At 42.0% G+C, this 27,185-nt stretch overlaps 1 protein-coding gene across 1 annotated transcript in view; it reads left to right on the forward strand.

Annotated features, from left to right (window-relative positions):
- Positions 1-9,253, forward strand: part of PGBD2 (piggyBac transposable element derived 2) — a 54,702-nt gene extending 45,449 nt beyond the window's left edge. The window contains exon 3 of the mRNA XM_044262024.1: positions 7,202-9,253. Within this exon, the coding sequence (XP_044117959.1) occupies positions 7,202-8,954 (1,753 nt within the window). The 3' untranslated portion in view covers positions 8,955-9,253. The remainder of the gene's footprint in view (positions 1-7,201) is intronic.
- Positions 9,254-27,185: the final 17,932 nt, after the last annotated feature.

Genomic DNA, 27,185 nt, shown 5'->3' on the forward strand with positions numbered 1-27,185 from the left:
GGCTACAGTCCTCCTCCAAACCAGTAAGCTAACCAATTGCTGAGAGAGAGAAGGATCTTGTAGAGCTTTAATCTGGGCATTCATATCCTTTATTAATCCTGTGACATTTTTGTGATAGTCTGGGATGTACACACAACATTCTGTCTTGATAATTACATATATGCCACATGACATCCTCTAGTCACAAAGATGGAACAAAAATGGATGCTAAGTGATTATACCATTTAAAAAATAGATCGCATCCATCTTTGTTTTAAGTTGGGGAGATTAGCTGGAGTTGTAATGGTTTTAGTAATGCGCCCATGAATCCAGGCAAATCCTAAGGTATAGCGACCTATCCACCCTGGAGGAAGCCAGGGCCACAGGTTTGTTTCACATATCCACTGGGTTCCATTTGGAGCTGGCCATCTAATGCCAGGTCGCCTTGCCCAGTCAGTAGCAAACCAGTCAGTAGCCTGGAGTACTGTTACTTGGGAACACATTTCTAGTGATAGCCATCCTAGATATCGTGCGTTCTTTGCCCAAGTATCACTCGTATGATTTCTTTGTTCCCAGCATAAAACTGCCTTCTGACTGAGCCGTTCAATCGTGGGTGTAAGCCACAGATATGCATCCCAGATTTGATATACACCATCCTTAGTAAGTTAAGGAGGGTTTTGTAACTTAGGCCCATATTTGATTGGGGAGTTATGGCTTGACAGCAATCCCCTTTTTTTCCAAATTGCTCCATGGGCATGTAGTACCAGGAAGGCATATTTGGAGTCAGTGTTAATGTTTATTCTTAGGCTTTGGCAATTGCAAAGTGCTAGTGAACACTACAGTATACCTAGCTTTTCTTATTTTTTTTTTTTATGAAAACTATTGTCATCAGTAAACTGTCATTCATCTGGCATATCTGTAAGTATAGCCCAATATTTAATTAGTCGGCCTTCATCATTCTTTGGTGGCCTTTGAATTCTAAGAAAAATCTGGACCTGATGTGAACTCATTAGTTAGGGGCTGTTTTAGGTTTCGCTAAAGCATCTGTTTGCAATTGCACCTCAACAGAGGTGGCCTCTAGGATAAATATGACTAAGGGATAAAACCAATAAGAAGACCTTTGAGTGGTCCAGCCTTAACAATATCCTGATTACAGAGGATCACTGGCAAGTGAGAAAACTTGTCAAGAGATAAGGGGAGTTCCCCATGCATCATCCGATCTAATCATAAAGAAAGTGGGGTCATCCATTATCTCTATAAGTCCATAGTTAATCCTATGGAGTGCAATAGGCTGGCCTTTAGGCAATTTCATTATCCCAGCCACAAACAAGGTGTTAGTTAAGTTATACAATTATAGGGGAATCAATCCCATTTTCCAGTTGTTTAATCATGTGCCGTGGGGTCTTGTTAATATACCCACAAGATAATAAGATTGATTAAAGAAGCTATTGTGTAACTTCTCTGAAGTTTACCTCAAATTGTTTAGCTTAGGTAAACAAACATTTAAAGACAATCGAATCTAGAATTTAATATCCATAGAGGTGTGTTATTAAAATATAATTTTTCTCTCTAAGATAACCCTCATTTACAGAGATAGCCAAATCAGGACTAAGTCACTTGTGAAACAAGTCCAGTTTTAACAAACTTGGCCCATTATTTACATAAGCTCAGCAAGAACAGTTGAGTGTGATCATATAAATCTTTTAGAATCTGCTTTGCTGGAACTTCTTATAAGGAATCTCTAGGTTGAACTTCTAGTAGCCTCTCCAGGCCAGAAGCCAAGCCACATACTTGCCATCAGGCATGCCTGCAATACCTGTCGATTTGGGCATATGCCTCTTCATGAGATTCTGCACCTACCAAGGAGTGACATTCTTTACTCACCTGGTGAGGCTGCTGGGAACTCTGTAAACAAGGTATCAGGCCAATAGTCCCAAGGGGCTTTATGGCTCCAGGTTTCATAAAGTCAACCTTAGTTCCTTAAAGCTGTCTGGTCATATCTGAGTCTATGCATGTCTTTTTCAACTATGACATTCCAGTCAAAGCCTTGGTAAAATAACCAGTTTCCAATGCTGTCCTGTTACAAAGAGAACAGATTCTTATTGAACTTATGCAAATGACTGATTGCCATGGAAGAAAGAATACTTATTGAGACCTTTTGGTTTCAGAGGGTTTAGATAGAGAGAAAAGTTGAATGCCTTGAGCACTTTTACATCTCTGTGAGTTACAGATAACTTAAGAAAAAGTATCCCTAGTCTGGAAGAGCAAACATTAGAGAGAACCAGCAATGTCTAAAATAAGAGACACATTATAATCTTTTAGTTCATTTAGTTCCATGTTACTAATTCTGGTGAATGCACCTTTAGTTAGTTTTGGAAATTCTTACCCATTTCAGTTTTAGGATTTTCAAGTATATCAAATATCTGTATTTGTCCTGGAAGTCCTTTATATGAATCTCCTTTAAGATAAAACTCATTTTACAAGAGAATTAAAACAATTACAAATGACAAAACTCGGAATGGATATGGTTAGAGCTGATGAGACAAGAGTTTACAATTTAGCTGACAAGGAAATCAGGTTACTTCTGTGACACATAACATTTCTGTAATTATAATATCAAGCGATGATCTTTTAAAACATTTAAAACTTTAGGAAATGTATAGAATCTCTAGAATAATTATAGCATTTTCCCAAATGTAACCCAAGGTTTATCATTGGTTTAAATCTTGTCAACAATTGCTAAAATCTTAGAAAGTTTTAAAGCACATGCCTAAATATAATTAGGGATGTTAAACACGTGATAAAACAAAACATAGAGACTGGGTTTTCTGGGCTGGCAAAGAGAAAACCATTTACATTCTCTTATCTGATCAATTAATCTAAGAAAACTTTGTCCTTTTAAACAAAGAAAATCAGCTTTTTTTTTTTTTTATACCAGTGTCTTTTCCCTTTTTAATTTTATTTTTAAGTGTGCAGTCTTAAGATAGGAGTTTTCTGGGTTTTTCTCCCATCATGAATGATGTCGCAGACAAGGGAGGGGGATCTTTCCCCTGCTGTCCTGCTCGCATTCCCCACAGGAACTTAGGAGCGTTTTAGCTAAGGCCTGTCCGAATAAACCCTAGACCAGGCTACTCCGTGGAGTAGATGACCGTTCTGCCATATGACGCCCTGCGAGACTCAGGGTGCAGCCCACTCAGACTCCGTAGCCAAAGCAGTGAAGCCGTACAGACAGATTTACACAGTCAGGCACTCTTCAGATTCAAACAGGTTGGATATCCTCCCTTTTGGGTATCTCTGGCTAATGGGAGGTGATCAATCTCCCTTTTTACTCTTTACAGATTAGAGTGAATTTCTATGGTTACAGGCAATGGAGGATGGCAACCGGGTGTTTTCGCAGTCTCTCAAGGTTGGGCTTCTTCCTTAATCTCTCAAGGCCAAATGGCCCTTATACTTTACTTGGAAGTATAATCTATGTGGAGGCAGGTCAGGAGAGTATTAAATCACCTTGGAGGTTGTTTTTCTTCCTTTTTAGTCTGTCCTGACCATATCTAAAATTCCTTTTCTGAAGATTTCCCTTCACAAACCTTTTACATCTTTCCTTTGCATTCAGGTTTTGTCCCAAGCCATTTTCTTTCAAACAACCATTTTATTGAGGACAAAATTACCTTCCCTAACCTTCAACAAAATGTATTCCCATTCCTTAAATCTTTTTTACATATCACCTACTTTTTTATAGAGTTTTCCTTATTTTTATCAGTTTTAGTTACACTAAGCAGAATTTGATAGTCTTAGAAACTCCTTAATCTCTAGTTAAGACTAAGTATTAACCAATTGCGAACTGTTAGAACAGAAATCTTAAGATGTCAAATTTATGAAACAGTTAAGTGCAAAACACGTTTACCAACAGATTTAAATACTCTTAGCTTCTTTGCAGTTGAGAAATCAAAAGCACAAACCTACATCCAGTAATTAACGACTTAGCATTTTATCCTTTAAGACCTAGATGTCCATAATTTAATTCCATTTGTCATCCAACCAAAACTTTAAACTTTCAGGTTACCAAAGACTTTGAAAGCTACTTCAGCAATTACCCATTAGAACTTAGTTTAGTCATTTCTTTGCTAACAAATTTTAATAAATAACACAAGCTTATTTGACCTTCAATAAACTTTGATAGAATAAAAGCTTCACATTTACTGCTGTAACTTCAAAGACACATCTTATCTTAATTAAACCAACAAACTTAACTTAGTTCCAATAGTGATTTACATTTCACCTGGGCCCACTCCACTTTGAATGTTTACCTGAGACATGCATGGGAAGATCTGGAGTGGGGGTGCGTTAGGTCCAGGGGCTGCTCTTCTTGCTCCTTGACAGTGAAGAGAGAAGGAGCCATGGTGCATGATTGAGAGGCTAGTCATGCAGGCTGCACGCACATTGGTACAGAAATACGATAAGGGGGAAACAGAAGAAACAAAGTGCTGCCAGGAGGCAGAGAAAAGATTCCCGGTTTTAGAGCTCATAAGCCCCAACAGAGGAGCAGATGCCATGCTTTCCCACCAGCAAGGGGGGAGGGGTTAAGCAGTCCAAGTCGGGCCAGAGAACACAGGGAAACTTCCCCGAAACAAAGAGAGTTTCGGCAGCTGCTCGGGAATATTCCTTATGGTCTCTGTCTCGAGTTAGACCAACCCGTTGGTTCCAATTATAGCCATTAACATGGGAAGTGAGTGAGGGAGAAACCCCCACATCTATTAGGAGAAACTCAGAATCTCTCCAGTGACCTAAAGTGAGACTTAAGGGGGTGGTAAGTGTTTGCCCCATTTTAGAGTCAAAGAAAACACCAAGGACAATAAGTAAGACACACAAAACAGTTAACAAGAAGGACGCTGCGCGATTTCGGTACAAAACCGAAAGCAAAAACTCAAGCGGAGATCCTGGGGGTCCGGATTCCCCCTCTCCAACCAAGGCCACGTATCTCTCTGATACAGGCTGAGCTCCAAATGCCCCGCTGCACCGGGGCCCAAATGTCCCGAAGGACTCAAATGTCCCGCCCGGGAGGACTACAAACGCCTCTGGAACGTCTTCCAGGGCTGCGAGGGAGAAGTCCGAGCCCGTCAGCTCCTTCTGGCCCCCGCCAAATACAAATGGATCCGATCGAACCCCAAACCAAACGCATGCGCAAATACTCAAATGTCCCATCCGGCGGGACTACAAACGCCTCTGGAACGTCTTCCAGGGCTGCGAGGGAGAAGTCCGAGCCCGTCAGCTCCTTCTGGCCCTCGCCAAATACAAATGAATCCGATCGAACCCCAAACCAAACGCATGCGCAAATTCACAAGTAACAGGTTCAGACGCAGCCACAGACGCAACGAACAGACACAACGAATAGAGTGCTGGCCAGCTTACCTCCTGACAGTGGGTCGGTGGTCCTTGGGTGGGGGGTCTCGTATCCCGGACGAGCCCCCAAATGAAAGATCCCCCGGGGCTCCAAGCACCCCGGAATGGACCCCTTCTCAGGAGGAGACCCCCGGACCCAAAAACCAAGCCGAGTCCACTGATCAGATGCAAACAGCACGAGGTTTATTGAGTTGACACAGGTACCTGCGGGCGATCAAGTCTTAGGAAGACTCGCGCGCCAGCCCTTTGTTCAGGGCCTTTTTATGGGGTTTGGGGAAGCGAAAGCATACGTACAGAAGCAGAAACATAGTTACAAGGTTCTTATTGGCTGGTTTGAATGTAAGGCATACTCGGTGTTTGTAGATTGGCTTTGAAGGACCCCGGCGCGCGAAGAGAAAGGTGGGGAGGGGGAGTGAGGAGGGGGAGTTGGACCTTATTACTCAGCAGAGAAACATCCTGCCTACGTGACTAGGCCCACGTACCTAGGCGACCCCCTTGCCTATGTGACTATGCGCATAAGGTATCCTGTTGAAACAGGAGACCAGTATCACCCCCTAAAAGCCAAGTGGTTACAGAAAGGCAAGGGAGTGGTTAAACAATTAACTGGGGGAGGGGTCTAACAGGGGAAGGGCGAGCGATTACAGAAAAGCCAAGAAGCAGTTAGTTAATCAATGGCTGGGGGGGGGGTGTCTATATGCGGAGTCTTTCAAGCCAAATACAACAGAATGTCCTGACGAGAGCCTCTAGAGCTCTGCTCTCCTCCTCTTCTTACTTCTGAAGCCTCCTTGCTGTTTACAGAGAGCAAGTGTCTTCAGGCTCAGGGCCTTGTACCTGTAGTTCTTTCTCTGTGCCTGAGACACCCTTTCTCTAGCTGTCTGTAAGCCTCACTCTCTTTTTCAGGCCCCCACGCTGTAAGCCTTCACTCATCATCCATGTAAAATAGCAACTCCAGTCCTCCTCTTCCGCTATATTCTCTGTCCCTTACCCAGGATCCCCCTTTCACGGCCTGGTGCCATCCTGCATAGCTACTTGTTTGTTGAACCGTCCTCTTCCTCCTCCAGTTAGAACAGTTGCTGTGCAGGTCAGGAGGGGAGTGTGCCTACTGCCTGTCCCTGGGAAGTGCCTCCTCGTGGTTGCTGTTCATGAAATACAAGTGTCTCTTGGCATCCGATTTGTTCCCACCTATGCAGGGAGAGTCAGGATAGCAGGGGTTTCCACATTTCCTGAGTCTGTTTGGCTTCTGAATTGCAGCTAGGAGTTAGTAAGATGTCTGATGTCAAGGGAGCCATCTGAAAATCTCTCTGAATCTGCTCAGGTCCTATACTGGGGTAGTGGGAGTTCCAGTAGGGAGAGTTTGAGGACTTGGGAAACAGGAAACTTGTAACTGCTAACTTAATAAGGGAAAGGGAAGACCCAGGTCAGACGGTGGGATGAAAGGAGAGCCCCTGGGGCCACTGAGTCAGAGGACATCAGTGGGTGTGACTTGCATAGCCCAGGCTCCTGGGGCTCATCACTGTTACCTGGGAGATGACCACAGTTCCTGAATTTATCCCTAGAGGCCATCCTCTATGCAAAACACTTTAAGAAGGAAAGAACCAAATGTCTCTTTAGAATGCCTCCCCTTGAAATACATTTGTGCTTGAAAGAGTAATGTGTGCTGGTCTGAAAAATCCCCTTACCTGGCCCTGGGCCTGGTGGTGCTGGGTCTGGGATACTGCTGAGGCTCGGGACTCTGGCGGGAGCGCCTTCCTCTCAGGCGGTCCTTGAACAGAGTTTTCTGCTGACGCATTGTCTCTGCTCCACATTTTGTTTGATGTCGTTGCAGCAGCTTTACTGTTGGGAGTAGAGCCGGTTCAAAGCCAAAGTCTACAAAGCTGCTGGAGGTCCTGAATGCACTGGAGGAGGATGAGTCTGGCCACAGCTGGGAGGAGATCTTCATTGCGCCTCCGGACAATGCCTCAGGGGACTTCACTGACGAGGACTCTGGTGATGAAGATGGCCGGCGAGGCTCCCACCTGCCAGGCAGCATCCTGCATGCCTTTGTGGTGCCTGAGGATTCTGGCACCGAGGAGGAGGAGGACCTGCCGCCGGCCATGAAGCGGCAGAAGGTCATGGTGGAGCCTCAGCGTATTTGGACGAAAAGAGATATCCGACCTGACTTCAGCAGTTGGACGGCATCAGATCCTCACATAGAGGATCTCAGAAGCCAGGAACTGAGTCCTGTGGGCCTCTTTGAGTTGTTCTTTGATGAAGGAACAATTAATTTCATTGTTAATGAAACCAATCGTTATGCTTGGCAGAAAAATGTCAACCTTGGGCTCACAGCCCAGGAATTAAAGTGTGTTTTGGGCATTTTGATTTTAAGTGGGTATATATCCTATCCGAGGAGAAGGATGTTTTGGGAAACATCCCCCGATTCACATCATCATCTTGTGGCTGATGCAATTAGAAGGGACAGATTTGAACTGATCTTCTCATACCTGCATTTTGCAGATAACACTGAGCTGGATGAAAGCGACAGGTTCGCCAAAGTCAGGCCTCTCATTGTCCGGATGAATCGCAATTTCCAGAAGCATGCGCCCCTGGAAGAGTTCTATAGCTTCGGAGAGTCCATGTGTGAGTACTTCGGGCACCGGGGATCCAAGCAGCTGCATGCTGGGAAGCCCACACGGCTAGGCTACAAGATCTGGTGTGGGACAACCAGCAGGGGCTACCTGGTGTGGTTTGAGCCCTCCCAGGGCACGCTGTTCACCAAATCGCACAGGGGCCTGGACCTTGGGGGCAGTATGGTGGTCAAGTTCGTGGACGCGCTGCAGGAGCGTGGCTGTCTGCCATACCACATATTCTTTAACAAGGTTTTTACAAGTGTCAAACTCATGTCCATTTTGAGGAAAAAGGGGGTGAAGGCCACAGGAACTGTTCGTGAGTACAGGACTGAGCGATGTCCCCTCAAAGATCCCAAAGAACTGAAGAAAATGAAGAAGGGCTCGTTTGATTATAAAGTTGATGAGAGCGAGGAGATTATCGTGTGCCGCTGGCACGATAGCAGCGTGGTCAACATCTGCTCCAATGCCGTGGGCATAGAGCCCGTGGGGCTCACCGGCCACCATAGGGGAGCAGCCAAGACGCGGACCCAGGTCCATCAGCCCTCCCTGGTGAAGCTGTACCAGGAGAAGGTGGGGGGTGTTAGTCGGATGGACCAGAACATTGCCAAGTACAAGGTGAAGATCCGTGGCATGAAGTGGTACTCGAGCTTCATCGGCTACATCATCGATGCCGCTCTCAATAATGCCTGGCAGCTGCACAGGATCTGCAGCCACGACGCCCAGGTGGACCTCCTGGCCTTCCGGAGGTACGTGGCCTGCGTGTACCTGGAGAGCAATGCTGACATGTCCTCCCAGGGGCGGCGAAGCAGGCGGCTGGAAACTGAGAGCCGCTTTGACATGATTGGGCACTGGATAGTCCACCAGGACAAGAGGACCCGGTGTGCCCTCTGCCACTCGCAGACCAACACCCGCTGTGAGAAGTGCCAGAAGGGCGTCCACGCCAAGTGCTTCAGGGAGTACCACATCCGGTGATGCACAGTGGGCAGAGGGAGCCCTCTGGAAGCTTGGCTCGTGAGATGCCCACAGCCAGTTACATACAGTACGTGGAGCACTGGGTTTTGCATTGGAAAAGAGACCTGAATCCCTAATGATGTGCTTTTGTATCCCCCCATCATGTCCGTTACAGTTACATTTTTATTGTCTTCTGTGATGCCTACATGTAACATAAGTTACTATTTATATTGATAATTATAAGTGTTTCTAAGTCTCTATACTGTTATTTATTTCAATGATGGGCCCCTTTATATTCAAATAAAAATCTTGCTCCAGGTGATAGCTGAGTCCTAGTAAAGAAAATCAAATACAGCCAAAAACTTAGAGAAACTCTCATGAAGACTGAAAAAGTTTTATAATTGTATGCTATTGATTATAATCTAAGATAGGACAATAGTATATAAGCATGGTATTAATATGATGATGGATATTTTGTCACATTATTTCACTTTAACACTAGCAAACTGTCCAGGGGTATATAATCTACCTTGTGTTTATCCAGATGGCTAGATTTGTAGAGTTTGTGTTTTCTGATAAAAATATTTTCCTAATTCAAGTATAGCCTTATGGAATCCATTTTTATAACTAATGTGAGATAGGAATCTGTTTTCCTCCCACAATTATGGTTTGCTTCATTTATGAAAATATATGTGTATTTCCCCATTGATTTAAATTCTACCTGTATAAATTCTGAAGTTTGGGATTAAGTTTTGAAACATAGAAAATATTTTGTGTTGAAAAATAGTGAAATATATTCCAGAAGAATTAAAGAAATACATGTAAAAATTTGGAACTATCAGAAATCAAAGAAAGAATGTTGAATGTCTTCTCTTTATTTGGGAAAGAACTTTCTACAACAGCACAAATTTAAGAGGGGGCACATATTCTGCTGTACAGAACTAACATTGTCATTCATTACCAAAGTTAAAATGCAGATGGAGAAAATACATTCTAAATTATTACATTTAGGGACACCTAGGTGTCTCAGTCTAAGAGTCAGCCTTTGGCTCAGGTCCTGATCTCAGGGTCCTGGGATCAAACCCCATATCAGGCTCCCTGCTCAGTGGGGAGTTTCTTCTCCCTCTCCCTCTGCCTCTGCCTCAGCCTCCTGCTTATACTTTCTCTCAAATAAATAATCTTTTAAAAAATAGTAAATAAGGCAAAAAATGTGCATCTTTGTAAAAAAAATTTATTCTGTAAAATGGTATATGGGAAGTCACTATACCATGCTTGAGATTTTTCAACTCCACGCCAAGCAGTTACAACTGAAGGGTTAGGAATTGAACTTTGTAATCATAAGGAATGTCATCTAATTGCTCAAGCAAGAAAAGAAAAAGTACTCAAAATTTTAAAAAGCTGGATTTAAAAAGTTATTTCCCTATCAGTCTTAGTAAATACAATGATGGTATGAAAAATAACATTCCTCTGCCCCAAGCAGATGTCCCTTGCAGGTCTTCCATTTAATTTTTTTTTCCCAATTTATTTATTTTCAGAAAAACAGTATTCATTATTTTTTCACCACACCCAGTGCTCCATGCAAGCTGTGCCCTCTATAATACCCACCACCTGGTACCCCAACCTCCCACCCCCCCCCGCCACTTCAAACCCCTCAGACTGTTTTTCAGAGTCCATAGTCTCTCTTGGTTCACCTCCCCTTCCAATTTACCCAAATTCCCTACTCCTCTCTAACGCCCCTTGTCCTCCATGCTATTGGTTATGCTCCACAAATGAGTGAAACCATATGATAATTGACTCTCTCTGCTTGACTGATTTCACTCAGCATAATCTCTTCCAGTCCCGTCCATGTTGCTACAAAAGTTGGGTATTCATCCTTTCTGATGGAGGCATAATACTCCATAGTGTATATGGACCACATCTTCCTTATCCATTCATCCGTTGAAGGGCATCTTGGTTCTTTCCATAGTTTGGCGACTGTGGCCATTGCTGCTATAAACATTGGGGTACAGATGTCCCTTCTTTTCACGACATCTGTGTCTTTGGGGTAAATACCCAGGAGTGCAATGGCAGGGTCGTAGGGAAGCTCTATTTTTAATTTCTTGAGGAATCTCCACACTGTTCTCCAAAGAGGCTGCACCAACTTGCATTCCCACCAACAGTGGAAGAGGGTTCCCCTTTCTCCACATCCTCTCCAACACATGTTGTTTCCTGTTTTGTTAATTTTGGCCATTCTAACTGGTGTAAGGTGATATCTCAATGTGGTTTTAATTTGAATCTCCCTGAGGGCTAGTGATGATGAGCATTTTTTCATGTGTCTGATAGCCATTTGTATTTCTTGATTGGAGAAGTGTCTGTTCATATCTTCTGCCCATTTTTTGATGTGTTTGTCTGTTTCGTGTGTGTCAAGTGTGAGGAGTTCATTATAGATCCTGGATATCAACCTTTTGTCTGTACTGTCATTTGCAAATATCTTCTCCCATTCCGTGGGTTGCCTCTTTGTTTTTTTGACTGTTTCCTTTGCTGTGCAGAAGCTTTTGTTTTTGATGAAGTTCCAGAAGTTTATTTTCGCTTTTGTTTCCTTTGCCTTTGGAGACGTATCTTGAAAGAAGTTGCTGTGGCTGATATCAAAGAGATTACTGCCTATGTTCTCCTCTAGGATTCTGATGGATTCCTGTCTCACGTTGAGGTCTTTTATCCATTTTGAGTTTATCTTTGTGTACGGTGTAAGAGAATGGTCGAGTTTCATTCTTCTACATATAGCTGTCCAGTTTTCCCAGCACCATTTATTGAAGAGACTGTCTTTTTTCCACTGTATATTTTTTCCTGTTTTGTCGAAGATTAATTGACCATAGAGTAGAGGGTCCATATCTGGGCTCTCTACTCTGTTCCACTGGTCTATGTGTCTGTTTTTATGCCAGTACCATGCTGTCTTGGTGATCACAGCTTTGTAATAAAGCTTGAAATCAGGTAAGGTGATGCCGCCAGCTTTATTTTTGTTTTTCAACATTTCCTTAGCGATTTGGGGTCTCTTCTGATTCCATACAAATTTTTAGATTATTTGCTCCAGCTCTTTGAAGAATGCCGGTGGAATTTTGATTGGAATGGCATTAAAAGTATAGATTGCTCTAGGCAGTATAGACATTTTAACAATGTTTATTCTTCCGATCCAAGAGCGTGGAATGGTCTTCCATCTTTTTGTGTCTTCTTCAATTTCTTTCATGAGTGTTCTGTAGTTCCTCGAGTACAGATCCTTTACCTCTTTGGTTAGGTTTATTCCCAGGTATCTTATGGTTTTTGGTGCTATAGTAAATGGAATCGATTCTCTAATTTCCCTTTCTGTATTTTCATTGTTAGTGTATAAGAAAGCCACTGATTTCTGCACATTGACTTTGTATCCTGCCACGTTGCTGAATTGCTGTATGAGTTCTAGTAGTTTGGGAGTGGAGTCTTTTGGGTTTTCCATATAAAGAATCATGTCATCTGCAAATAGAGAGAGTTTGACTTCTTCATTACCAATTTGGATACCTTTTATTTCTCTCTGTTGTCTGATTGCTGTTGCTAGGACTTCTAATACTATGTTGAACAAGAGTGGTGAAAGTGGGCATCCTTGTCTTGTTCCTGATCTCAATGGGAAGGCTGCAAGCTTGTATTCTAGGCCTTTATAAGTTATCTCTAGGGCGGTGGGTGGCTCAGTGGGTTAAGCCTCTGCCTTCAGCTCAGGTCATGATCCCAGGGTCCTGGGATCAAGCCCCACATTGGGCTCTCTGCTCAGCGGGGATCCTGCTTCCCAACCCCCCACCCCCGACTGCTGCTCTGCCTACTTGTGATCTCTCTCTCTGTTAAATAAATAAATAAAATCTTAAAAAAAAAAAGTTATCTCTAAATGTTATAAATTAAATTATTTACCCCCCAGCATGGTATATCAGCCATAATATAGGATGAATTTTATTATAAAAACATTTTTAAATATATAAATAAATTATTACATTTATAGTAATATCCTTAGGAAATAAAGATCATATACACACACTGAAAGCAAGGGTAAAATGTACAATGCTGTAGAAAAATGATGACAGATAAAAACAAATGAATAGTTAATACATGCAAGAGGTTCCACTCTGTTGACAAATAAAAGCAATTGGTAGATTTTTTTTTTCCACTAAATGCATTTGTTACTTACACACCACTGGCTGTTGAAGGGTGGCAGACTCATGCGGTACCTGAGGGAGTGTAAATCTGTACATCATTTCTGAAGGCAATTTGATAAGGTCTATCAAAAATTTTCAAACTTGGGGTGCCTGGGTGGCTCAGTGGGTTAAAGCCTCTGCCTTCGGCTCAGGTCATGATCTCAGGGTCCTGGGATCGAGCCCCGCATTGGGCTCTCTGCTCAGTGGGGAGCTTGCTTCCTCCTGTCTCTCTGCCTGCTTGTGATCTCTCTCTCTCTGTCAAATAAATAAATAAAATCTTAAAAAAAATCTTCAAACCATTCATTACTATAAAGTGAAGCACATGTTTAGTCCATAGTGATGTAAGTATTTAAAAGAAGGGAGAAAGGGCATTTCCTTTCTTTGATAGAATCCTAGTTAGTGTTCCCCTTCCTGGACTACATTGCCCCTCCAAGAACAAAAGACCCTGCAGGTGTTAGCAAATGGCCTTTCATCAGCAGGGGACACAGGTACATGCAGAGGGGGGGTAACCTGGTTGCTGCTTTTCTTTTTTTCCTTTTTTTTTTTAAGATTTTTTTTCCCCCAATTTATTTATTTTCAGAAAAACAGTATTCATTATTTTTTCACCACACCCAGTGCTCCATGCAAAGATTTTTAAAATTTATTTGTCAGAGAGAGATTGAGAGAGAGCACAAGCAAGGAGAGGGGTGGGCAGAGGGAGAAGCAGGCTCCCTGCTGAGCAAGGAGCCCAATGCTGGACTCCATCCTAGGACCCTGGGATCATGACCCCAGCCAAAGGCAGACACTTAATTGAGAGAGCCATCCAGACACCTTTTTTTTTTTAATTGTATTTATTTGTTCAAGAGCATGCATGAGCAGGGGGAAGGGGCAGAGGCAAAGGGACAAGCAGACTCCCTGCTGTACAGGGAGCCCAATGCCAGGCTTGATCCCAGGACCCTGAGATCATGACCTCAGCCACTGAACGGAGTGAACCACCAGGTACCTCTGCTTTTTGTTTCTACAGCGTAGATCCTGCACACTGAGCAGGCATGGAGCTATTTTTCTGGGACAAAGGACACCAGACAGAGTGACAAGGCTCTACTCTGGAAGGGGAATGGGTCCATAGGGTTTCGGGTCCTTTAAGATTTGGAGTTTTAAATCTCAGCCATGTCCCAAAGATAAAATGCGAGAGAGCTGTGGTGCCGGGGTGGTACAAACTCCCCTTTGCCACCGAAACAGTTGGACTTTAGTTGGGGGAGTGGGGTGTTAGGCTTCTTTTCTTCTTTCCCAGGTTTATTTTCACAAACAAAACCAAGTACACCTAGATAAACACTCCCCATTGCAAACAAGAAAGAATCTTCAGACAACTGATCTGAGGAAAAGAGCAGCCACACAGGCACAGAGTGCACACAGCAAACACCAGAAACACTTCCTGAAATGCCAGGCACTGGACAGCGTATGACCCCTTTTTAATACAGCATTACACTCAGGTGCAGGAACCATAACAAGCTTTCAAAGAAACACACAAAGACAGAAATTTAGCCAAAATGACAAGATGGAGGAATTCACCCTGAAAAGAAGTCAAGAAGAAATCACAGCAAGGGACTTGCTCAAAACAGATAAAACCTCAACAAGAGTGTAGGATGACAGAAGACTACAAACTGGGCTTTAAAAAGCATAGAAGACACCAGAGTAAACTTAGCTGCAGAGATAAAAGACCTAAAAACTAGTCAGGCTGGAAAAAAAATCAGTATGGGAATTGAAGAAGCAGCACAGAGAATAAGTAATATAGAAGAAAAAATTATGTAAAATAAGGAAACTAAAAAGAAGAGGGAAAGAAAAGTATTAGATAACCAAGGTACTTAGGGAACTCAATAATTCCATAAAACACAATAATCTCCATACCATAGTCCCAGAAGAAGAGTGGGGAAAAGGGGCAGAACGTTTATTTGCACAAATTATAGCTGAGAACTTCTCTAATTTGGGGAAGGACATTGGCATTCAAGTCCAAGGGGGCACAGAGACCTCCCTTTAAAGTCAAGAAAAACAGGTGGACATGATGTTCAGTGAAACATGCAAAATACAAAGATAGAGAATTCTGAAAACAGCTAAGGACAAAAGGGCCTTAGCCAATGAGGGTAGAAACAAAAGCAACAGAACTGTCCACTGAAACTTGAAGAGAGAGTGGCAGGAAATAACCAATGTGCTGAATGGGGAAAATATGCAGCCAAGAATACTTTACCCAGCAATACTGTCATTCAGAATAGAAGGAGAGATAAAGTATTTCCCAGACAGACAAAATCTGAAGGAATTTGTAAACACTAAACCAGCCCTGCAAGAAATGTGAAAGGAGACCCTGAGCAGAAATAGAGACTAAAGGCAACAAAGACTAGAAAGAAACAATCTAAAGGACCAGCAAATTTACAGGTATTACAATGGCACTTAATTCTTATCTATCAATAAATATGCTGAATGTAAATAGACTAAATAAAATCAAAGGGCATAGGGTATCAGAATGGATTAAAAACAACAACAACCACCAAGATTTATTGATTCGCTGCTTACAAAGGGCTTGTTTTAGACCCAAAGACATTGTCACCTTGAAAGTGAGGGGGTGGAAAACAATTGTCGTGCTAATGGACATCAAAGAAAAGCTGGAGTGAGTGGCTGTCCCTGTATCAGACAAAATCAGACAAACTCGATTTTAAACGAAAGACTTCTCTTATATTGCAAGATGGAGATGGACATTATAGTGTAATAAAGGGGTCTATCCAACCTGTCATAGGGTCCTCTATGCATTAAAGGGGTCTATCCAAAAAGCTCTAAGAATTGTAATATTTATGCCTCTAACGTGGGAGCAGCCAGTTATACAAACCAATTAATAACAATAATAATAGAGAAACACATTGATAATAATACTTAATAGTAGGGTATTCTAACACTCCACTCAAGGCAATGGACAGATCATCTAAGCAGATCAACAGGGAAACAAGGACTTTGAATGACACACTGGACCTGATGGACTTAACATATATACACAGAACATTTCATCCCAAAGCAGCGCATGGAACATTTTCCGGAATTAGTCACATACTCAATCACAAATCGGGTTTCAGCAGTTACAAAATGATTGAGATCATACCATGCATAGATTCAGACCACAATGCTATAAAATGAAGTCAAACACAAGAAAAAAAGTGGAAGGACTACAACTAAATGGAGGTTAAAGAATATCCTACTAAAGAAAGAATGGGTTAACCAAGAGATTAAGAAGAAACACATGGGAGCAAATGAGAATGAAAGTAACACTAAACCTTTGGGATGCAGCAAAGGCAGTCTTAAGAGGGAAGTATTTAGCAATACAGACTTTCCTCAAGAAGCAAGGAAAGACTCAAATACACAACCTAAGCTTACACCTAAAGGAGCTTGAGAAAGAAAAGCAAAGCCTAAATCCATCAGAAGAAGGCAAATAATAAACATCAGAGCATAAATAAATGATACAAAATTAAAAACCAAAACAGATAAGTGAAACTAGGAGCTGGTTCTTTAAAAGAATAGCCAGACTTATCAAAAAGAAGAGAAAAGTGACCCAAATAAATAAAATTATGAGTGCAAGAGAAGAGATCACAACCAACACTGAAGAAATACAAACAAATGTAACATTATGAGCAATTATATGCCAACAAATTAGGCAATCTGGAAGAAATGGATAAATTCCTAAAACATAAAAAGTATCAAAACTGAAACAGGAAGAAAAACAACAACAACAACAACCCTCAATAGTCCCACAACGAGCAATGAAATTGAATCAGTAATCAAAAATCTCCCATCAGAGGGCACATATTGCATGGAGCACTGGGTGTTGCACATAAACAATGAATCTTGGAACACTGCATCAAAAACTAAAGATGTATTTTATGGTGACTAATATAACACAATAAAAAAAAAAAATCTCCCAACAAACAAGAGTCCAGGGCCAGAAGGCTTCCCAGGAGAATTCTACAAAACATTTAAAAAAGAATTAACCTATTCTTCTGAAGCTCTTTCAAAAAATAAAAATGAAAGGAAAACTTCTGAACTCATTCTATGAGACCAAATTTACCTTAATTCCAAAAGCAGACAAAGATACCATCAAAAAGGAGAATTATAGACCAAAATCCCTGATGAACAGGGATGCAAAAATTCTCACCAAGATACTAGCTAATAGGATCCAACAATACGTTAAAAGGATTATCCACCATGACCAGGTGGGATTTATTCTTGCGATGCAAGGGTCATTCAACATCTGCAAATCAATCAATGTGATACAATACATTAATAAAAAATGGATGAGAACCATATGATCCCCTCAGTTGATGCAGGAAAAACATTTGATAAATGCTTGACAAAATAGGGCATCCTTTCTTGATTAGAACTCCTCAAAGTGTAGGCATAAAGGGAACATTCCTCAGTATCTTAAAGCCATCTATGAAAAGCCCACAGTGAATATAATTTTCTTTATTTTCTAAGATTTTTTACTTATTTTTTTCTTACTTGTTTCTTTTATTTATTTATTTTATTTCTTTTCAGTGTAACAGTATTCATTGTTTTTGCACCACACCCAGTGCTCCATGCAATACATGCCCTCCCTAATACCCACCACCTAAATCCCCCAACCTCCCACGCCCCCTCAGGTTGTTTTCAGAGTCTATAGTCTATCATGGTTCACCTCCCCTTCCAATTTCCCTCAACTCCCTTCTCCTCTCCATCTCCCCTTGTCCTCCATGTTATTTGTCATTCTCCACAAATAAGTGAAACCATATGATTACTCTCTCTGCTTGACTTATTTCACTCAGCATAATCTCTTCCAGTCCTGTCCATGTTGATACAAAAGTTGGGTATTCATCCTTTCTGATGGAGGCATAATACTCCATAGTGTATATGGACCACATCTTCCTTACCCATTCATCCGTTGAAGGGCATCTTGGTTCTTTGCAGTTTGGCGACCGTGGCCATTGCTGCTATAAACATTGGGGTACAGAGGGCCCTTCTTTTCACGGCATCTGTATCTTTGGGGTAAATACCCAGGAGTGAAATGGCAGGGTCATAGGGAAGTTCTATTTTTAATTTCTTGAGGAATCTCCACACTGTTCTCCAAAGAGGCTGCACCAACTTGCATTCCCACCAACAGTGTAAGAGGGTTTCCCTTTCTCCACATCCTCTCCAACACAGTTGTTTCCTGTCTTGCTAATTTTGGCCATTCTTTTTTTTTTAAAATTTATTTATTTTCAGAAAAACATTATTCATTATTTTTTTTCACCACACCCAGTGCTCCATGCAAGCCGTGCACTCCATAATACCCACCACCTGGTACCCCAACCTCCCACCCCCCCGCCACTTCAAACCCCTCAGATTGTTTTTCAGAGTCCATAGTCTCTCATGGTTCACCTCCCCTTCCAATTTACCCAAATTCCATCTCCTCTCTAACGCCCCTTGTCCTCCATGCTATTTGTTATGCTCCACAAATAAGTGAAACCATATGATAATTGACTCTCTCTGTTTGACTTATTTCACTCAGCATAATCTGTTCCAGTCCCATCCATGTTGCTACGAAAATTGGGTATTCATCCTTTCTGATGGAGGCATAAAAATCCATAGTGTATATGGACCACATCTTCCATATCCATTCGTCTATTGAAGGGCATCTTGGTTCTTTCCACAGTTTGGCGAAAATGGCCATTGCTGCTATAAACATTGGGGTACAGATGGCCCTTCTTTTCACGACATCTGTATCTTTGGGGTAAATACCCAGGAGTGCAATGGCAGGGCCCTAGGGAAGCTCTATTTTTAATTTCTTGAGGAATCTCCACACTGTTATCCAAAGAGGCTGCACCAACTTGCATTCCCACCAACACTGTAAGAGGGTTCCCCTTTCTCCACATCCTCTCCAACACATGTTGTTTCCTGTCTTGCTGATTTTGGCCATTCTAACTGGTGTAAGGTGATATCTCAATGTGGTTTTAATTTGAATCTCCCTGAGGGGTAATGATGATGAACATTTTTTCATGTGTCTGATAGCCATTTGTATGTCTTGATTGGAGAAGAGTCTGTTCATATCTTCTTCCCATTTTTTGATGTGTTTGCCTGTTTCGTGTGTGTTGAGTTTGAGGAGTTCATTATAGATCCTGGCTATCAACCTTTTGTCTGTACTGTCATTTGCAAATATCTTCTCCCATTCCGTGGGTTGCCTCATTGTTTTTTTTGACTGTTTCCTTTGCTGTGCAGAAGCTTTTGATTTTGATTGAGTCCAGACTCTTTCTATGAAGCCAGCATTACCCTGATCCCCAAACCAGGCAAGGACCCTACCAAAAAGTAGAATTTTAGACCAATATCACTGATGAATATGGATGCTAAGATTCTCAACAAGATCCTAGCCAACAGGATCCAACAACACATTAAAAAGATTATCCACCATGATCAGGTGGGATTCATCCCTGGGCTACAAGGATGGTTCAACATTCGCAAATCAATCAATGTGATACAACAAATTAATATGAGAAGAGAGAAGAACCACATGGTCCTCTCAATTGATGCAGAAAAAGCATTTGACAAAATCCAGCATCCATTCCTGATTAAAACACTTCAAAATATAGGGATAGAGGGAAGATTCCTGAACCTCATCAAATCTATCTATGAAAGACCCACAGCAAATATCATCCTCAATGGAAAAAAGCTTGCAGCCTTCCCATTGAGATCAGGAACAAGACAAGGATGCCCACTTTCACCACTCTTGTTCAACATAGTATTAGAAGTCCTAGCAACAGCAATCAGACAACAGAGAGAAATAAAAGGTATCCAAATTGGTAATGAAGAAGTCAAACTCTCTCTATTTGCAGATGACATGATTCTTTATATGGAAAACCCAAAAGACTCCACTCCCAAACTACTAGAACTCATACAGCAATTCAGCAACGTGGCAGGATACAAAGTCAATGTGCAGAAATCAGTGGCTTTCTTATACACTAACAATGAAAATACAGAAAGGGAAATTAGAGAATCGATTCCATTTACTATAGCACCAAAAACCATAAGATACCTGGGAATAAACCTAACCAAAGAGGTAAAGGATCTGTACTCGAGGAACTACAGAACACTCATGAAAGAAATTGAAGAAGACACAAAAAGATGGAAGACCATTCCACGCTCTTGGATCGGAAGAATAAACATTGTTAAAATGTCTATACTGCCTAGAGCAATCTATACTTTTAATGCCATTCCAATCAAAATTCCACCGGCATTCTTCAAAGAGCTGGAGCAAATAATCTAAAAATTTGTATGGAATCAGAAGAGACCCCAAATCGCTAAGGAAATGTTGAAAAACAAAAATAAAGCTGGCGGCATCACCTTACCTGATTTCAAGCTTTATTACAAAGCTGTGATCACCAAGACAGCATGGTACTGGCATAAAAACAGACACATAGACCAGTGGAACAGAGTAGAGAGCCCAGATATGGACCCTCTACTCTATGGTCAATTAATCTTCGACAAAACAGGAAAAAATATACAGTGGAAAAAAGACAGTCTCTTCAATAAATGGTGCTGGGGAAACTGGACAGCTATATGTAGAAGAATGAAACTCGACCATTCTCTTACACCGTACACAAAGATCAAATCAAAATGGATAAAAGACCTCAACGTGAGACAGGAATCCATCAGAATCCTAGAGGAGAACATAGGCAGTAATCTCTTTGATATCAGCCACAGCAACTTCTTTCAAGATACGTCTCCAAAGGCAAAGGAAACAAAAGCGAAAATAAACTTCTGGAACTTCATCAAAAACAAAAGCTTCTGCACAGCAAAGGAAACAGTCAAAAAAACAAAGAGGCAACCCACGGAATGGGAGAAGATATTTGCAAATGACAGTACAGACAAAAGGTTGATATCCAGGATCTATAATGAACTCCTCACACTTGACACACACGAAACAGACAAACACATCAAAAAATGGGCAGAAGATATGAACAGACACTTCTCCAATCAAGAAATACAAATGGCTATCAGACACATGAAAAAATGCTCATCATCACTAGCCCTCAGGGAGATTCAAATTAAAACCACATTGAGATATCACCTTACACCAGTTAGAATGGCCAAAATTAACAAAACAGGAAACAACATGTGTTGGAGAGGATGTGGAGAAAGGGGAACCCTCTTCCACTGTTGGTGGGAATGCAAGTTGGTGCAGCCTCTTTGGAGAACAGTGTGGAGATTCCTCAAGAAATTAAAAATAGAGCTTCCCTACGACCCTGCCATTGCACTCCTGGGTATTTACCCCAAAGACACAGATGTCGTGAAAAGAAGGGCCATCTGTACCCCAATGTTTATAGCAGCAATGGCCACAGTCGCCAAACTATGGAAAGAACCAAGATGCCCTTCAACGGATGAATGGATAAGGAAGATGTGGTCCATATACACTATGGAGTATTATGCCTCCATCAGAAAGGATGAATACCCAACTTTTGTAGCAACATGGACGGGACTGGAAGAGATTATGCTGAGTGAAATCAGTCAAGCAGAGAGAGTCAATTATCATATGGTTTCACTCATTTGTGGAGCATAACCAATAGCATGGAGGACAAGGGGCGTTAGAGAGGAGTAGGGAATTTGGGTAAATTGGAAGGGGAGGTGAACCAAGAGAGACTATGGACTCTGAAAAACAGTCTGAGGGGTTTGAAGTGGCGGGGGGGTGGGAGGTTGTGGTACCAGGTGGTGGGTATTATAGAGGGCACAGCTTGCATGGAGCACTGGGTGTGGTGAAAAAATAATGAATACTGTTTTTCTTAAAATAAATAAATTGGGGAAAAAATAAATAAATTAAAAAGAAAAGAAAAAGAAAAACACAGGTGTCTGTATTAAAAAGTTCAGGTTAGAAGGTTATTATGGAATTTAATGTATTGGACATCTCACTGTGATGGTAAATAGGATTTAAAAATTATCTATATATATAAAAAAAAGAGCCAGAATTGTGGGAACAAGTTAAAAATAAAAGTTGTATCTATGAAGTAGTGGTGGTTTTTCTCTTGTCATCTTCTTTTGTTTGTTTGTTTCTTTCTTTCTTGGTTGGTTTTTTGTGGGAGGGGCTTGCCACGTGGTTGTTCAGTCAATGATTTCCCTGAGATAAGTCCTCTTGCCCCCCCTCAAAGGTGTGGGCTCTGAGGAAACCAGTTTTTCAGGCTTTTGTTCTCTGGAGGTTTTATGTTTGTTTGTTCATTTTGTTTGTTTGTTTGTTTGTTTGTTTTTCATCTCACCTTGACAGCTTTTGATGGTTTTTGGAGGTTTAGAGGAAAGCAAACTGCACCCCGACCTCCCTCTCAGAGAGAAGTGTCAGTCTGCTCCCCTGTGGGTGCTGCAGAGCTGCTGGCAGAGCAGTTTCCAAGTCGCGGTCCCTGGGGATGCAGGATCTCCTGCTTGTACCCAAAACCACGGCAGTGGCGGCTGTCTGGGCAGCTCCAGATGGCCAGAGAGGTTCCAAGCAGGGATCACACAATGAGATTTTCCTGCTGGCCCGGGCTGGGAGTGCCTGGTCTTTCCAGGTCTGAGAGCACTGGACTGGTACCTGTGCACACTCTCCCAGGGGAAGGTGTGGGGTGTGTGCCTCTCAGGCTCTGATAGCATGGCGCAGCATTCTGCCGACTGGCGAGGCTCCCAGCCCCTCACAGGAGCCGGACCCCACGTGTTCTCCAGCGTGCTGATGGCTCAGGGACCAAGACCTTGTTTCCCCGCCGCCCTCTCTCTGGCTCAGTCCTAGGGGAGGCTGTCCTGGGTCCAGGGACATATGCCCCTGTCCATAACCGCCCCAATTCCCACAATTTCCCCCCATGATCCTTTGCTCTTTTGGAGTGCTTTCAACCAGACTCCAAGTTAATGCTGGTCCCCAGTCGCAGGGCACTCTCATATTGGTGTATTGCTTTCCAGTTGTTTGCCTCTGGTGACTCCCTCCCCCTTTTGTTTATCTTCCTATATCAGTCCAACATTCCTACTCCGCTTTACCTGCCCACTGGCATCTTCTGCCCCCGTAGAGATCCAGACATGTATAATTCTGATCTCAGGCTGATTTCATGGGTGATTGGAGTTCTTTGGTAGGTAATCAGCTCACTTTAGGGTACAGGCTGAAATGGTGCCTCCTCCTACTTCCCTGCCATCTTGTCTCCAGATTTTTTACTTATTTTTTTGACACAGAGAGAGCACAAGCAAGGAGTAGCAGGCAGAGGGAGAGGGAGAGGCAGGCGCCTCACAGAGCTGGGGGAGTCCAATGTGGGACTTGTTCCCAGGACACCAGGTTCATGACCTGAGCCAAAGGCAGTCACTTAACCTATTGAGCCACCTAGGCACCCAGGAATATCACTTTCAATGGGGGAAAACTGAGAGCATTTACCTTATGGTCAGGAACACATGAGGAAAGCCCATTCTCACTACTTTTGTCAAGTATAGTACTAGAAGTCCTAGCCTCAGCAGTCAGGCAACAAAAAGAAATAAAATTTCTTCAGATTGGCAAAGAAGAAGTCAAACTCTCTCTTTTTGCCAATGACATGATACTTTATGTGGAAAACTCAAAGGACTCCACCCCAAAAATGCTAGAACTCATACAGCATTCAGTAACATGACCAGATACAAAATCAATGCACAAAAACCATTGACATTTCTATAGACCAATAATGTGACTGAAGAAAGAGAAATTAAGGAATTTATTCCATTTAGAATTGCACAAAAATCACAAGATACTTAGGAATAAACCTAATCAAAGAGGCAAAGGATCTGTATTTTAAAAACTACAGAACACTTATGAAAGAAATGGAGGAAGTCACAAAGAGATGGAAAAACATTTCATGCTCATAGATCGAAAGAAAAAACATTGTTTAAATATCTATGCTGCCCAGCACAATCTACACATTCAATGCAATCCCTATGAAAATACAATCAACATTTTTCACAGAGCTAGAACTAAATAACCGTAAAATTTGGATGGAAACAGAAAAGACCCCAAATAGCCAGAGGAATTTTGAGAAAGAAAACCAAAACTGGGGACATCACAATGCCTGACTTCATGATAGCTTACAAAGCTCTAATCATCTGGATAGTACGGTACTAAAACAAAAACAGACACATAGATCAATGGAAGAGAATAGAGAACCTATAAATGGACCATCAACACTATAGTCAACTAATCTTTGACAATCAGGAAAGAATACCCAATGGAAAAAAGACAGTCTCTTCAATAAATGGTGTTGGGAAAATTGGACAGCTATGTACAGAAGAATGAAACTTGATTAGTCTCTTACACCATACACAAAGATAAAATCAAAATGGGTGAAAAACCTAAATGTGAGACTAAATGTGAGATAGGAATCCATCAAAATCCTAGAGGAGAAGACAGTCAGTAACCTCTCTGACATCAGTCACAGTAATTTCTTTGCTAGACATGTCTCCAATGGCAAGGAAAACAAAAGCAAAAATAATTCTTGGGATTTCATTAAGATAAAAGCTTCTGCACAGCAAAGGAAACAGTCAACAAAACTATTCGATAATCACATAACAGATAAAGGGCTAGTATGTAAGATCAATAAAGAACTTCTCAAACTCAACACCAAAAAACAATCCAGCCAAGAAATGGGCAGAAGACATGAACAGACACCTCTCCAAAGAAAACATCCAAATGGCCAGCAGACACATGAAAAAATGCTCCACATCACTCGTCATCAGGGTAACACAAATTACAACCACAATGAGATACCACCTTACAGCAGCTAGAATGGCTAAAATTAACAAGACAGGAAACAACAAATGCTGGTGAGGATGCAGAGAAAGGGGGACCCTCTTACACTGTTGGTGGGAATGTAAGCTGGTACAGCCACTCTGGAAAATGGTATCGTGGTTCCTTAAAAAGTTAAAAGTAAAGCTACCCTGTGACCCAGCAATTACACTTCTGGGTATTTACCCCAGTGATACAGATTTAGTGATCCAGAGGGGCACCTGCCCCCCAATGTTTATAGCAGCAATGTCCACAATAGCCAAGCTGCGCAAAGAACCTAGATGTCCTTCAACAGACGAATGGAAAAAGAAGATATGGTATATATATATATAGAATGGAATATTGCTCAGCTATCAAAAATCAATACCTACCATTTACGTCGACATGGATGGACCCAGAGGGTATTATGCTGGGTGAAATAAATCAATCAGAGAAAGACATTATCATATGGTTTCACTTATATGTGGAACATAAGGCTCTGTGTATTGGTATGGATATGCATATGGTAGGGGAGGGAAAACTAAATGGGAAGTCTTCAGAGAGGGAGAAAAACTAGACTCCTTTAAGTATAAGAAACAAACAGGTTTGCTGCAGGGGAGGTGGATAAGGAATTGGGTAATTTGGTGATCAGCATTAATGAGGGCACATGATGTGATGAGTACTGGGTGTTACAAGTCACTGACAAATTACTGAACACTACATCTGAAACTATGTATTATATGTTGACTAATAGAATTTATATTAAAAAATAAAGGGTCACCTGGATGGCTCAGTTGATTGGACATCTGCCTTCAGCTTGGGTCCTGGGATGGAGCCCTGTATCAGGCTCTCTGCTCAGTGATGCTTGTGCTCTCTCTCTCAAATAAATAAATAAAATCTTTTAAAAAGTTAATTAATTAACTAAAAATGAAAATGAAAAAACATACATGTTAAAGGTAATATGTAAAAATAAAATTTTAAAAATTAACAGTAGAAGATATATTGGAAAATATATGAAAATAAATAAAAAATAAGTTAAAAAAAGAATAAAAATAGAAAGGAAGCAGATTCTATTTTCCTTCGAGATGAAGCTGTGCAGCACTTTATGATCAAAAAATTTGGTGGAAATTAGTTGTTTGAGCCAGTTTCCGTAGGGGGGCCCTGATGTTCTGATTCTCAGGCTGACTTCTTGTTCTTTGGAAATCGAGCTCCAGGGTGTAGCGGGGGCAGGGCCCCCAGTATGGAGCTCTAGCCTCCACTAGATGGCACTGTTTGCGCCCTGAATGCTCTTAGCACTGATGCGTGGGATGAAAATTGCTGTCTGCTCAAGCCTCAGAGCTGGAAGTTTGAGCCCCCTACTCTTCAGGAGCCCTCAGAGCAGAGCAACCCATCACCCTATTTGTGTCCCTTGTTTCCGTCTGATTCCTATATTCACCCTGCCTGTGTCTGAGCCTTGTAATCCCACGCGTCCGACCAAGTTGCAAAACTCCATATTGCAGGGACTTCCAAGGTGGGGGACTCACACTGTTCTTCCCAAAAAGGGTCTTGCCAAGATTGCCGGCCAGGAAAACAGGCACACGACCCTGCGACTGTTTGCGGTTTATAGCAGAAGGCTGTCACCAAGACCCACCGTTCTCCTCTGGCTTCCTGGTTCCTCTGCCAGGAGCCTAGATCATGTTGGCATCACCCATTTCTCCTGCAACCCAGGGGATCCTCAGACCACCCTGTCACTCCTGGGATTCTGCCCCGCCCCTTTGTCACCTGAGCACCTTTAACATATCAGACAGTAGTGGACTTCCAAAAGTTCAGATTTTATGCTCTGCTGCTTCTAATACCTTGCCACAGCCTCTGTGACCAGGCTTCCTCCCTCCCACCAAATCCACAGCTGTATCTCCCCCAAGTGAAGTTACACACCTCCTACCTTCCAGAAGGTGGTCACTTCTCTACTTAGAGATTTGTAGATTTTGTTCTCTCAGACCTCTGATTGATTTCTTAGGTTTTCAGAATGATTTGATAACTATCTAGCTGTGTTCAATGGACAAAACAAATTCATGGTCCCCCTGCTCTTTTACCATCTTAACTCCTCCTTTCCTCTGTAATCCAAAGAGTCCCTTTTAATATTTCTTGCAGATCTGGTTTAGTGGTCATGAACTCCTTTAGTTTTTTTTCCAATTTATTTATTTTCAGAAAAACATTATTCATAATTTTTTTCACCACACCCAGTGCTCCATGCAAGCCGTGCCCTCTATAATACCCACCACCTGGTACCCCAACCTCCCACCCCCCCGCCACTTCAAACCCCTCAGACTGTTTTTCAGA

The sequence above is a fragment of the Neovison vison genome, chromosome 1 (genome assembly GCF_020171115.1).
Source record: "Neovison vison isolate M4711 chromosome 1, ASM_NN_V1, whole genome shotgun sequence".
In the NCBI taxonomy this organism is placed as follows: domain Eukaryota; kingdom Metazoa; phylum Chordata; class Mammalia; order Carnivora; family Mustelidae; genus Neogale; species Neogale vison.